The following is a 13,852-nucleotide window of genomic DNA, read 5'->3' as shown; positions in this document are numbered from 1 at the left end:
CAAAACATCCGGCCACCGGAAGCAGCCGCTCACCTTTCACAATAAAACACACATCCGCCACGGTTCTGAAGACACACCGGAAGTTATTTCAAAGTAATGGATTTTTTTTTTTTTTAAACAAATCCAAAATTTTATCTTTATACAATCCTGCTTTGCTTGTGAATTTACCTCAGGGTAAAATAAAAATAAAAACATTTAAATCGATATTCTTGAATTTAATTTATATCATTAATCTGAATTTGGAAAGTAACCTGTCAAGTAGTTGAAGTGGAATAATAATAATTAAAAACAATATTTCTATACATAAGTTAAGTACAAGTATCTGGGGTTACTTTCCACCTCTGTAGCAAAAGTCAAAATATGCAGGCCAGGCCCCTAAAATGTGATATTTCTTGCCTGGAATATTTGATTATTTATTCATTTTACTGCTGGATAGATGTTATGTTGATTGATTAAACAAAAGTAAAACAACATAAACAAACAGCCAACTTTACCATTACTACAATTTTAAATTTTACAGGCAGTTGGCCAAAACCACCTTTCATTGTAATTACAGGGGGATTTTTTGAGAAACTGATATCCCAGCATTTCTTCTTTTTTATTTTTATTTTTATTTTTTATGGTCAGACAAATAGTTCAACTGGAACATCTCTTTGTGATAGCAGCTGTCGACTTGACACTGTGGCAACTTGAATGTTTATGTGTAAATTCTGCCATCCTGTGGTCATTGAAGAGTAGTTTCCTGATATGTCCATTATAATCATGCCTCCAGTATTTTAATAAGGTCGTTTAAAAGTTTGAAATAATTAAAAATGACACGTCAACAACACCTGTCTTTACAAGTCGTTGTATGCTGGTTATCACTCTAGGGGGATCATTACATCACTTTAGGTTTCAGACACGTTCAGACCTGTCCACCGTTAATTTAAACAAATAGTCTCATTAGTTTAATTTTCTTTTTTCCTCATCTCTGTTTCTTAGTAACATGCCGAAAAAAGAGAAGTAAATGATAGAACTACAAAAAAAACAGACAATTAAAACATTACTTGTGGTATTAGAGGCAGATCACTCTTAGGGGAAAAGGGAAATGTGAGAAAGCTTTGACGCGTTAGAAATGTTGTTGTTCTCTTTGCAGACCTGTTATCACCATTATAAGAGTCAGATTACTAAAATGTTCTTTGTTTAGGACACCAAGCATCACATTTCTTAGCCTTATGGTGTTGTTTAACATATGTGTGCCACACAAAACGACCCAGATAGTCTTAGTGTTGAATGCATTTTGTCTGTCACTGACAAAGAAGTTTGATCAAATCCAGATACATTTAGATGTGAATTGTTGCTGTTATAGCTATTATCAAAAACCTATATAAATCACAAATGTATGAGGCCAGAAATTAAGTAGTCAAACTCATTTATTTTACCAAAAACTATAGAAATATGTTAAAGGGCTCATACATTTGTTTTTAATGACTACTAGGTCAAAAGGCTGTAAAACATGTCAAATAGGCCTAATGACAAATCTTTATGTGTAATGACAACCTTCAAAAAAAAAAAAAAAAAGTATATTCAAGATTCAAGAGATTTATTGTCATTGTACAGTCACCTGGACAATTTTTAAAAGCAAGTGCTGTAAGGTGCACTCAAAGGGAATTATTGGTTTTAAAAAAAAAACAGCAGAATACAGGCTACACAAACACAATAAATAGCCAAGGAAATTCCTATATTTAGATATTAAGTGTTGGAATAAATACATTAAAAGAATACAACAGAGTATACACAAACTACGATAAATATGAAATTGCACATCATGAGTAGAGATGTTGTACATTATGTATAAAATGAGTGCTTCAGTTCAGATGGACTGGTCTCTGTTGCTCGCTGAAAGTCTTTGCTCCGGCTGGTTTGACAGCTCCTGAAGGGAACACCGTCCGCGCATGCGCAGACGTCACCTCCTCGGATTGTCAAACTGCAGCGGAGAGATAATAACGAACAAACAATTAGCCAGAGGTCGCTAGCGCAGGGAAGTGGTAACTCTTTGACCAAAAAAAAAAAAGCCTCTCTAGGCTGAATAAAGTAATGAGGTAGATAGTCAGACAGCTAATTGTACTAACCTTGTTTGGATCAGACTGGCGTTGCCACAGTGAAAATGGACAAGGAGTTTGAAGACATAGACACAGAGGGCCGGTGGCAGAAACTGTACTTAGTAAGTCTGTTAGCATTGCTAGCACGGAGCTAACACACAGACAGTTACTTGAAGCGCGCATTTAATTTGTCAAGCTAATGGCTCGGCTCGCCCGTCAAGTGACCGACATCTAGCTTGTTATTCATCGCTGCTTGTGTTTGTACTTTGTTTGATGTCCGTTTTAGATTTTTGTAAAGTTTGTCAATGGACGCCGCAGCACTTTTTTTGAAATGACGGCGTAAATGCTAAGCTTAGTCAGTGTCATAAGCTTGTGCATGTGGCTGAAGCTCTCTCTCTCTCTCCGATTAGCTTAGTTATTGAGCTCTTCTACTCTTCGTTGACATTTATACTCTTCTTTTTTTGTACATGTATCCCTCACAGCAGGATCTTTACGCTAGTTGTACAATGTCCAGAGCTCAGTTCAACTGTGCTAATACAACTGTGATTATTGTGGACTGACACATTGTGGAGATGTGACCGGGTTTCCTGCTTTGGATCAAGCCCGTCAGCGATTGACATTAAAATCTGGCGTGTTCTTTATTAATAATAATAATAATAAATAAATAAAATCTAAACAATCTTTCTGTTTTCTTCAGGAAATCAGGAATCAGTCCCACGAGTGCGCCTACAAAGTGGCAAAGTATCCAGAGAATCGCAACCGAAACAGATACAGAGATGTCAGTCCGTGTGAGTAAACATTTGTGGAAAGTTCAAACTGTTTATACATGTGGCATTTCTCCAAGCCTTAGACTGTTCCTGTAAAAATGTCAGCTCTTCCTCAAAATATTTTTTTTCTCTCCCTCCTTACTCTGCCTGCAGTCGATCACAGTCGGGTGAAGCTGGAAAACACAGAAAATGACTACATCAATGCAAGTTTGGTGGTGATGGAAGAAGCCCAGAGGAGTTACATCTTGACTCAGGCAAGTCAAGGACTATTTTATTTAAAAAAAAAAAAAAAAGTAGTTCCTAAGTAGTTTAATAGATTAATTTTCTATCAACTGCCTGATCACAGGCCCCAACTGAATAACAACTACCCAATAGTTGATAATGGTTTATGAATGGTGATGATAGTTTATGAACAGCACACCATGAAATCTGTAACAAAGAGTTGTAGAAGAAAACCGGTGTCTGTCAGAGCAGATGGACAGGACAGGCCAGTTCTGTTGTTCTAAGTTAATGTATAATTACTAAGTATTTATTGTGTCTCAGCGTGATTGATGATGAGGACTGCTTGTTTGGTTTAGCTGAATCGTGATGAGTAAAGTCTCTGCCATGTTGTGGAGTGTGGTTTAACACGTTGTGTAAAGAGGAGCTGATCAGTGTGTGGTTACTCTCATACTATCTACTTTGAGATATGAAGCAATTACCGAGTACTAGTAGTACGTCATTTAATTTCAGAGCTGAGAGCAATGATCTCTCATATTATTCTGTTGAATGATCATTATTTTGTTTTTTGTACAGAATAAATATGTAGAAATTAGAAAATAAACACAGAAAATAATTATTATTTCAAGTTCTTTATTTACTAGAAGTAATAACTATGTTATATTTTGTACCTGTTCCAAACAGTTTCATATACTTGTGAAACTGCAGTGTGAAGCTGTGCTGGGTGTGTCAGAGGTCACTAAACTGATGTCTAATTGCAAAAAAAAGAAATCCTCAGGGGGCAATCAGCCTCAGGACCATTCGTATTGGAAACGTCTTCCAGTCAGCTGTTTTACCCCATGACCAAAGAAAACCAGGTCGCAGGCCGACCCCCAGTCAGCTGCTTGATGATAATGTTGGCTTGTGGCATCATACTTTTTTTTTTGCAGGTGCCTACCATTTTTTTTGTAAAGATAACTGCTATCTCATATCGGTTTGCACGCACAACACCATCAGTCACATCGGCAGCTGGGCTGAAAACATTTCCTTGTTGAACTGTCAGGAAGGTTTCTGAGGTGATTGCATTTTGCTCTGAAATCAGAGAAACCACCTTTACTGGTTTTACCTGCAGGTCATTACATTGACCCAGAAAGGAAACAGCTGAAATGTTACGATCACCACAGAGGTTTTGTAGGGTTTTTTTTTTTTTTTGAAAGCTGGTTGTAACCGGTTCTCTTAAAATAATTTATAATGTCAAAGTCATCAACAATGTTTGTTAGTCCCACACAGCGGTAACTTCGCCTCAAACACATTTGAATATTGTAATGTGTTCAGCAAATGAAAGGACAAACAACCACTCAACTTTCTCCACGTGACTTTTTTTTTTTTTTTTTTTCTTGCTGGCATGACCGTAGATAACAGACTGGTCTGATTTTTGTTCAGCAGATGATGTTGCTTACCGCATGCTGAACTGAATAACTGTCTTGGTAATTCAAAGCCACAGAGAGACTGTTCAATTCGACATGACAAGACATCAGATTTCATAAATCTGTTGGCGATGGTAGTAGATATTAGGCACTGGCATGTCTGGGTTGGTAGCAAGCAAAAATATGTCAACCATTTGTGAAATAAACTGGGCGATACCATTCTTAAGACATAGCAAAGTAATCAGATCACAGACAGTCTGGAAATGAATTATCTAGCATGTTTGTTTTTGTCACACTGTGAAAAATGTTGTTATGTATAAAACCATAAAGCTTCCTTCTGTCCAGTGTATTACGGCTTTTCTTTAAAAGTGGAACCATACACATTTTTTTCTGCATTTACTTTAGTTTTCCAGTAATTTAGGTCCTGATCTGTGTGACTCAAACAGTGTGTCACTGTACAAATTTTGTTTTAATCCTGTTACTGAAACACAGCAAGTAAAGACTTGCTGACAGGATCTTAGCATTGGCAATGCCTATTTGTGTATTTACTCTAAATTTCTGTGTCATTTGTTTGGAGGCCTTTTGACATTTAACATCATCAGAGTGGTTTTCTCGGCTTAACCACATCATAACCTTTAGCACTGGCTTTGACCTTTAGGCAACATCTTATCACCAATCTTTGCAGATCCCAGATGCACATTAATAAATACCAGCCTCTGCTAATGAGATTATTGCTCACGCTTGATAGACCACACACATTTCCTTTTCGAAATAACACTGCACTCCTACTGGACTTGTTTACTTTCATGTGTGTCGTCCAACAGGGCCCCCTCAGAAGCACCTGTGGCCATTTTTGGCTCATGATCTGGGAGCAGAAGACCAAGGCAGTCATCATGCTCAACAGGGTCATAGAGAAAGGCTCAGTAAGTGGCTCAATAAACACGATAAAACACAGACATCTCATTGTCTGGGTTGACATCTGTCATTTGTCTGGTGGCGTACACACCCACATACAGACACACTAAACAGACCACAGAAAGGCAAATAACAGACACATGTAATGTCAAATTTTTCAGCGTGCTGACTGTGTGAAATGATTCATGTGGCTTTTTTTTTTTGATCCTGCTTGATATTTTTATTATTTTTTTGTTTGAATGGTCCATTGTGTGGTCTGTCAGCAGGATAACTGGAATTCAGTGTTTTGACTGCAAGCTCTCAGATTTAAGGAACTGGGATGCAGTTCAACCTCTTAACTCCTGTAGCTCCATTGATCCTGCAATATGCTGACAAAACACACACACACACACACTCATTCTGTCACATAGAGCAGCTGTGATCCCTCTCCATTTCTCAGTAAAGCAGCTGGAGTGGATCTCGCTGGATAATGAGATTCACTGACTGTTTTCTTGGAAAAAAAAAGAGATAAAGAGCACCTAGTCCCAAATATTATTAACTTCACAAGAATCTTTTATGTAGGTCGGGCTTCTCTCAAATCCAGCAGAGGGGAGGTTATATAATAGACTTACAATCAGCAGTTCTGGTTATTATCTGTTTACAAAGAAAATACTGAATGGCGAGATGTTGGTTTGAAGGCATAACTTCAGTATTTGGCCACAGTGGTAAAAGGCAACTTCAGGAATTTAGTTTGGCTTCTCATCTTACATTTGATCTGAGTCAGATTTAATTGATTTAAATGCAGATCTAAGTTATTTCTTGAGCAAAAAAAAAAAAGAGCAACAGTTGAAATATTGTTATAACATGTCGAAAAAGAGGAAGGAAGTAACTTTGATTTATAATTTAAGTTTTTGGTTTTATTTGACGCCTATCTCTATAACGCATTGTAACCATACTTATAATGAGTTATAATGCAATTATAGCACCATATAACTGTAGTTATAAACACTATAAATGTTAATAATGCTTTATACTGTAACAATAATCATAACACACTATAAAGCATTTTATCATGAATTATAAGGTCAGGTATTATAACACGTTATAATGGTTAGTAACTTAGTAACATGCCCACATCGATAATGCATTATAAATATGGTTATAATGTGTTATAATTGGCTTATAAACGTGTATAACTATCATTATAAACATTCAGAAATTTAAAAAAATGGCATTAGCATTTTATAATGGCTTATAAGGTCAAGTATTATAATAGAGTTATAATGCTCTATAATGTGTTATGCTTATTGTTGTAAAGTCTTATAATAATTTATGAGTGTTTATAATGATGGTTATACACGTTTTTATAACACATTATAACTATATTTATAATGCATTATCGATGTGGGCATTGTCAGCAAGCTATTAACAATTATAACGTATTATAATACCTGACCTTATAAGTCATGATAAAATGTTTTATAGTGTGTTATGATTATTGTTATAAAGCATTATGATCATTTATGAGTGTTCATAACTATAGTTATACAGTGCTATAACTGCATTACAACTCATTATAAGTATGGTTATAATGCGTTATAGAGATAGATGTCAAATAAAGTCTTGCCAAGTTTTTCTTTTTCAAAAATAATAAACGTTCATGTTTTGAAACCTCTGGTCGGGACTTGTTAGATATCTTGTCAACTGCTGCATCACACAGTCAGCTTGAACTCTCAGCTTGCATCTGCTTTTAATCAGCTAAATTTAGTTGTCAGATGATTCATTTTCTTCTGGTTTTTCTAAGAATTTTCCTCTTTTTCTTCTTCTTCTGTCACAGGAAAAATGTGCCCAGTACTGGCCCACGTCTGAGGAGAGGGAGATGGCGTTTAGAGACACACGTTTCTTGGTCACGCTGTTATCAGAAGACACCAAGTCTTACTACACCACCAGAGTGTTGGAGCTGCAGAATATTAATGTAGGCCTGAGGATTATTTTGTTTGAGGGGAATTTCCTGTGAAAGGAGGCAAAGGAGAACTGAAATGGTTCAGAGGTGTCAAAGCAAGACGTTTCACATGGACCTGTGTTGTCCGAAGCCTCTTAAAGCTTTCCCTAACTTACTACTTGGATTTTTGTTTGTACAGACTTTAGGTACATTAAACATTTCTTCACCCAACTTTCACAATCCCACACAGCCAAAATTGTGGAGGTGGCGAGAAAATGCAAATGAGGTGTAGATAATGCCTCAGAGTATTTTAGAAAGATAAAACATGTTTAAGCTACAGTGTTTCTGCTGCAAACTGCATTTTTGATCTTCAACCAGATTTTCACCCTTCTTCTAATACCACAAATTTCTGCAAATTCATCATTTGCTTCTCTGTAAAATTCAAAATGACCATTTCTTTTTTTGACACAAAATGAAACAAGAAGCAAACAAGTATGAAGTTCACACATTCACTGTGTAGGTTTGACGAGTTATCTCTGGCCTGTTTATTGCATGAAGTGAAACTGAAACTGTTGTGAATGTTTGCATAGTCCAACTGTTGAACACTTCTGAAATATCCTCCAGTGACCTCGGCCAGTACCGAGCCAAAAATAACAGCAGTGGCTGGTTGACTGCCAATAAATATAAGTATTTATTGTTTTCTAGCAGCTAATGATGAATTGTCTTTTTTCACAGACGGGGGAGAAAAGAGAGATCTACCACTTTCATTACACCACATGGCCTGACTTCGGTGTCCCAGAGTCCCCAGCGTCCTTCTTAAACTTCCTTTTCAAGGTGCGAGAATCGAGAGCATTGGGTGCCGACCATGGGCCGGCTGTGGTCCACTGCAGCGCTGGGATTGGCCGCTCGGGGACTTTTTCATTAGTCGACACGTGTATGGTCCTGGTAAGCCCTGTTTCTTTGTTCCACATGAGATCTGATTTAACGCTTTTACTGAAGTTTTACAGTGAAACACTCCACTTTTAATGAAGCTTTTAGGTTGTTTGTTTAAAAATTAACCTGAAACAAGTGAATAATTCACTGTTTGTGATAAAGAATAGCTATTTAAATGTTTCGAACCTATGAGAGTATTTTAAAAGGAATAAGCAGTTGTTATTTTGGTCCATTTTGACACCAGTATTTAAAGTGTCGATTTAAAGAGAAAAATACTGATAAAAAAAAACATCATAAACTATTGAAATGTTACCTAACCTCTGGGTGGTTATGAACCAACAGCTGTACACTCATTTCCCTTGGTCGCCGCACTAGGCTAGAAGACACATGAAAACGTAATGATGTTGAGCTACATAAACCAGATCAAAGAACAAAGTGTACTGAAAATGTCGGTTACAGCATTTCATCCAAAAACTATACTTATATACCTAACAGACTGAGGTGGGTTGTGTGACAGTGTAAGGCCTTTATTTATCTTCTGAACAACAAATTAGTCACCAGACATTTAGAGAAGAAAGAGTCCATCCTGCTTTGCTTCGCTGAGCTGCATTGTACGGCTGTCCTCTGCAGATGGACAAGAGGAAAGACCCCTCGTCAGTGGACATCAAAAACATTCTTTTGGACATGAGGAAGTTCCGCATGGGCCTGATCCAGACCCCAGACCAGCTACGCTTCTCCTACATGGCTGTCCTTGAAGGAGCCAAGTACATTATGGGAGATTCCTCTGTACAGGTAGCTGCACCACACACACAACATAACAAATTCTACGTATTTTTTTTGTTTTTTTTCTGTCTGTTTTATTTCAGCAGTACCTTTTTGCAACAAATAAAGATCCTCTGGTTTGGGCATCATAGAACAAATAGGCTGTTTGTGCAAAGAGCAACTTATAAAGGCAGAAGGCCTCAATGACAAGAAAGATTTTCAGCTCTATAACTTTATAACTTTGGAGCTGTAAATATAACATGGTTATTTATATGGTTCAAACACAGTGTATACAAAAGACACTTTAACAAAGGTAATTTATGCTTCTGTAAAAGCTGAAATTTGACTGCAGTGACAAGCCACAAGATTAGAATTTACCTCATCTCAACTCCTTCACCCACTTGTCTGCATAGTAATTTTCTTTCATGTTTTGCAATGTTCTTATTTTCTGACACCTCCTAATGTAACCACAGCCCCGTCTTCTCACCAGTGAGGCTGAGAGTGAAAGTGTGATTCTTTCATTTTCTCTCTTTTTCTCCTCTCTTCCCAGAAAGAGAAGAAGCAGAGAGAAAGAGCAATATTTTCTCGTGGCTTATGAGGAATGTCAAAAGTCAATAATCAAGTATCAAATTTCAGTATTTTGTGCAAGTCACTGAATGCTGAACAGCGCATTGACCTCTGTGCACCAAGCTTGAGAGTTATTATTAGCGTTATTAAGCTATTAGTTCTTGTTTGTAACTTCATTTTAATCACATTTACGCAATTTAAAAAAAAATGCTTTTAATGTTTTTGAATGTTCCCTTAAATCCTGTTGTATGTATCAATTGGATCAAGCAGCTATCGTCTGTTCTCTTTTCTCTGTTCACCGTCCTTGATCTGATGTAGAACCGGTGGCGGGAGTTGTCGAGGGAAGATCAGGAGCCGACATCCGAGTCTCGCCCCTCCACTCAGCCTCAGGCCAGGTGTGTAACAGAACGATACAACGGAGGCCAGCGAGGGGGGCAGCAGCAGCAGGAGGAAGGAGGCGACTACAGACAAGACGGCAAAGTGCCCGCGCAGTCGCCCTGCAAGGAACAGGAAGTGGACGGCAGCACAACACAGTCAGTACACTTTGTCTCGTACACTAATTATAATCAGATAATCAGCCACAGCTAGACTTCTGGCTGAACATTAGAGGAGAGGGTTTGTTTTTGAAAGCTGAATTTTTCCAAGGATCATAAATTAGAACCAGTTTGTGTTTTAGACGGATAACGGAGCCTGGGCAGGTAGAATAAGATAACTTAATAACAGATACTTAAAATAACAAGTTATCATGCTTATGTTTATATTTCTATTTATTTAGACATTTCAGGTTAATTAAAATCTTGATAGCTTAAATCTGACAGCTTCTTGCTAAAAAATTAAATAAGAGATCTTTCAGATCTTTTCAGATCTTTTTCAGTGGTTAAAGAGACCCTAAGGAGTTTGCTTTTGGTTATAAAAGAGTCTCATATTAATGTGGATGAATCTACGATACCCACACTTGTTAATTGGTCCATTTTCGATAAATATATCATTTTGTCTTCATAGTTATTTTGATATTATTATTTAGTGGTCGGCTCGCCCAGCATTTCCTGGTTTTCCGGACGCCGCCCTGCCATGGTCACGGGAATAACGCCGCCGGATCTCTAGTTAGCATTGTTTATGGTCGGAACTACGACGTCTTCAAACCTCCAACTTTCGTTCTTGATTAATGAAAACGTTCTTGGCAAATGCCTTCGCTTTCGTCCGTCTTGCGCCAGTCCAGGAATTTCACAGTTTCACAGCGCAGAGGCTCATGGGAAATGTAGTGTGAAAAAACACTGTTGTCCAGAACTCCTTGTAGTCCCTTTAATTAAAAAAAACAACAACATTCTGCCCTTTCTGCCCCGATGAAGTCAGACATCTATCCTTCTTCTGCATCAAGATGGCTGAAGTGTGTTCTTATTGCCCTTATTATGGTATGTTGTTTGGATAGAGCTGTTGACCCATTTTCTTTGTGTGTGTGTGTGTCTCTTTTTGTTTGTTTTTTCTTTCAGCAAGCGCCGCAGAGAAGACAGTATCTCCAAATCAGGCACAGCCAAGACACCCCAAAGCAAGCCCAGGACGAATGACTCAGAGAGGAAGAGAAAAAGGTGATGACATCCTCTGACTGAAACGGCCTCTATTACTAACTTTTCATTCACCAAGCGTCATCTTGTTATATTGCATTCCAGGAGGATTTGTTGTGCACCATCACATTTTTATATTCAGCACACACTGTAATTTCATTCTCATAAACTCACCCTACAACTCTTTTCTTGTAAGAGAGATGTTGGAGAAGAAAAGATGAGTCAGTGTTCAGCTTAAACCCACAGAGGAAATCCAGGCTTTCCCAAAGCATGAATCAGCATCCTAATACTACAACCGAGGCTTCATTTTCTGTCTATTTCTTCTCGCTCTCCCTCTCTCAACACTTCTTCCTCTCAACTCACTTAGCATGAAGCCACTATTTCCAAGCTGACATTTACCTCGAGTTTCTCATAGAGGCGGGACTCTTATTTAGACCCTGACACTGAGGAAGCATTTATTTCTGATGACTGTGCACCTTCAAAAACGGCTCACCAAGTCATTTCTGAGAAGCCGTCCCTTTGTTGTGTGCGACATGTCAGTGTTGTTACAGTAAATGGTCAAAAGTGCACCGGTTGACTTGACTGACGAGATCTCACTCTGCTGTTGTGGTTCTTCTCGGACAGTTTGGGCTGCATTTGCTGCACATGACAAGAGCTGGCCTGTCCAGTGGGGGGCAGTGTATCTTTGCCCCCTTCTGAGACAGCGACAACAACCATGAGGAGCACATTTAGAGGAGGAAGTTTACCCACAGCTTATAAAAGAACACCCACTCTTGTACATTGAGGTGTGTGTGTGTGTGTGTGTTTGTTCGTGTGCGCGTGTTGGTGTGTACTCAGTGTCTGTTGTGTTTTTGTTCCTCTTGGGGTTTTGTTCTTCTCTTCATGATTCGCTTGGCTCTTGTGGTTTGGAGGTGTGTTCATTTTGGTTGCACTCTAGCATGGTGTGTGTGTGTGTGTGTGTTCGTATGTATGTGTGTGTGTGTTTATACTTGTGGTTAATTGTTGTCAGGGTGACTTGGAATATTGCAAGGTGTTAATTTATACTGCATTATAAATTCATATTTCGTGGAATCAAACTTGTCAAATGTTAGTAAGGAAGCACAAAACACAGTTGCATCCAATTACAGCCACTGCTTTGATCATATAGAAAGTATTTTGTTGGCGTGTTGTTAGGATAGAAACTTAGAATCACAAATGGTCTCGTGGCAGAGATATAAAGTAAGTCTTTTACCAGTTTATAGTAAATCTCTTGGTTCGTCTTGGTTGAGATTGTTAGTCTGTCCCACCAAGTGAGTTGGGGTGTGTTATGGTTTGTTGCATGTTCCTATGTTTTCTTTTTTATTTTATGGTAGGTCTGATGTTCACAGTTTCGTTATTAGGTCCTTCATTTTTTTTCAGATCCTTCGCACGGCGATGTTCCTAGAATTTTGGGTGTTTTTAGTTTCATTAGAGATTCGTAGTCAGTTCCTGGAGGGACTTTGACTTGTATATTTATTATATTATAAGCTAAATTACTTTTTGTCATGCAATTTCCTACTGCCAAAGGAGACATCCAGCCAATAGTCGAGAACCTAAAAATAAGAAGATGACCGGTAGTATCACACAAGTCACAGAAAAACCGGAAATTCTGAGATTTAATTAATTGAAACAAGGGAATATTTTGTACTTTTGCTTAAAAAATGTGAAAATTACATGTCAGTGCTGACAGCCAACTGATTACCATTCATCGAGGTGAGGTACTGTATAAATGATCTGGTAAAAATTGTAATTTGTGTTTTTTCAGGTTATTTAAAATATGAATTTTTAATGCATAAAAAGTGTGCAGTACAACATGAAGACCACCACAACGAAAGCCAAACAGCTTGGCAGCATCAGCCAGCCAGGATTTAGATGTCTACATAACCACATCCCGTCTTAGTGGTTGCATTCCCCAGTGTCAGTTTACATCAATAACAAACAAGAAAAACAGGAAATGGACTTGAGAATATTTGACATTTTGACTTCATAGTTTACCCGGTTTCTGATCAAAACTCTTGTTGGATAATTCCCCGTTTATCGACCGGCTGATTAGATGACTAACTGTTGCAGCTCTGCTCTAATCCCGTCACCAGTCTTTGTTTGGTTGCAGATAATCAAATCTAATTCTCTGCACTAACAAAATGGAAATTTTCTTGGAAAATTGTACATGTGCAGCTGGGAACATCAGAACAGAGTGTGACATGTTGCTTATTAAACACGACTGGCTGCTTTCGCTGCATTGATAATTGATCTAATGTTGGGTTGATCAAAGTGATCCAAGACACTGTGTTGTCCCACAGCACCTGCAAACAGCTGAACAACCTTTACTTAAGATGTTTCACTCTCAGGTAAAGGTTTATACTGAAAACCAAGCTGAAGATGCTAATTTGATCTCTCTTTTTTTGTGGTACAAGTTCCTTTGATCACTCTTAAGCTTTACTGACACTCTGGTAGAACGCAGTCTTTAGTTCAACCTCTTGAAATATGTTTTGTGTCTTGTGACAGGATGAAACCCAGTGACTGCTAACCACCTCCACCCACGGCCACATGACTACAGCTCTGGCAGCAAAGCCAACATCGGCAGGGAACTCCAGCTCTCTCCTCTGAAGGAGCTCTGTCCTCCTCCTCCTCCTCTTCCTCAACTCCAAACCACTCTTCCTCACCTCCACAGCTGGCTCTCCTCCTTTTTTTCATGTTTTGT

General features: G+C 38.2%; 1 protein-coding gene across 1 annotated transcript; it reads left to right on the top strand.

The window, feature by feature from the left end:
- The first annotated feature begins 1,972 nt into the window (after nucleotides 1-1,972).
- ptpn2b (protein tyrosine phosphatase non-receptor type 2b) lies at nucleotides 1,973-13,820 on the top strand. Its single transcript, XM_083982589.1, has 10 exons — nucleotides 1,973-2,203; nucleotides 2,779-2,869; nucleotides 3,002-3,102; nucleotides 5,298-5,396; nucleotides 7,205-7,342; nucleotides 8,045-8,254; nucleotides 8,873-9,034; nucleotides 9,890-10,104; nucleotides 11,062-11,157; nucleotides 13,657-13,820. Exons 1-10 carry the CDS (start codon nucleotides 2,147-2,149, stop codon nucleotides 13,676-13,678), a joined length of 1,191 nt encoding a protein of 396 aa, XP_083838715.1. The 5' UTR covers nucleotides 1,973-2,146; the 3' UTR covers nucleotides 13,679-13,820.
- The last annotated feature ends 32 nt before the right edge of the window (nucleotides 13,821-13,852 follow it).

Source organism: Trachurus trachurus (genome assembly GCF_905171665.1).
Source record: "Trachurus trachurus genome assembly, chromosome: 11".
Taxonomy (NCBI): Eukaryota; Metazoa; Chordata; class Actinopteri; order Carangiformes; family Carangidae; genus Trachurus; species Trachurus trachurus.
This window is presented reverse-complemented; position numbering and strand designations above follow the sequence as displayed.

Bases quoted from the DNA above. Each gene is read 5' to 3' on its own strand.
- ptpn2b (XM_083982589.1), top strand. From the start codon at position 2,147: ATGGACAAGGAGTTTGAAGACATAGACACAGAGGGCCGGTGGCAGAAA. The intron at 2,204-2,778 runs GTAAGTCTGTTA...TGTTTTCTTCAG, and splicing joins GGTGGCAGAAACTGTACTTA to GAAATCAGGAATCAGTCCCA. The intron at 10,105-11,061 runs GTCAGTACACTT...TTTTTCTTTCAG, and splicing joins GTGGACGGCAGCACAACACA to CAAGCGCCGCAGAGAAGACA.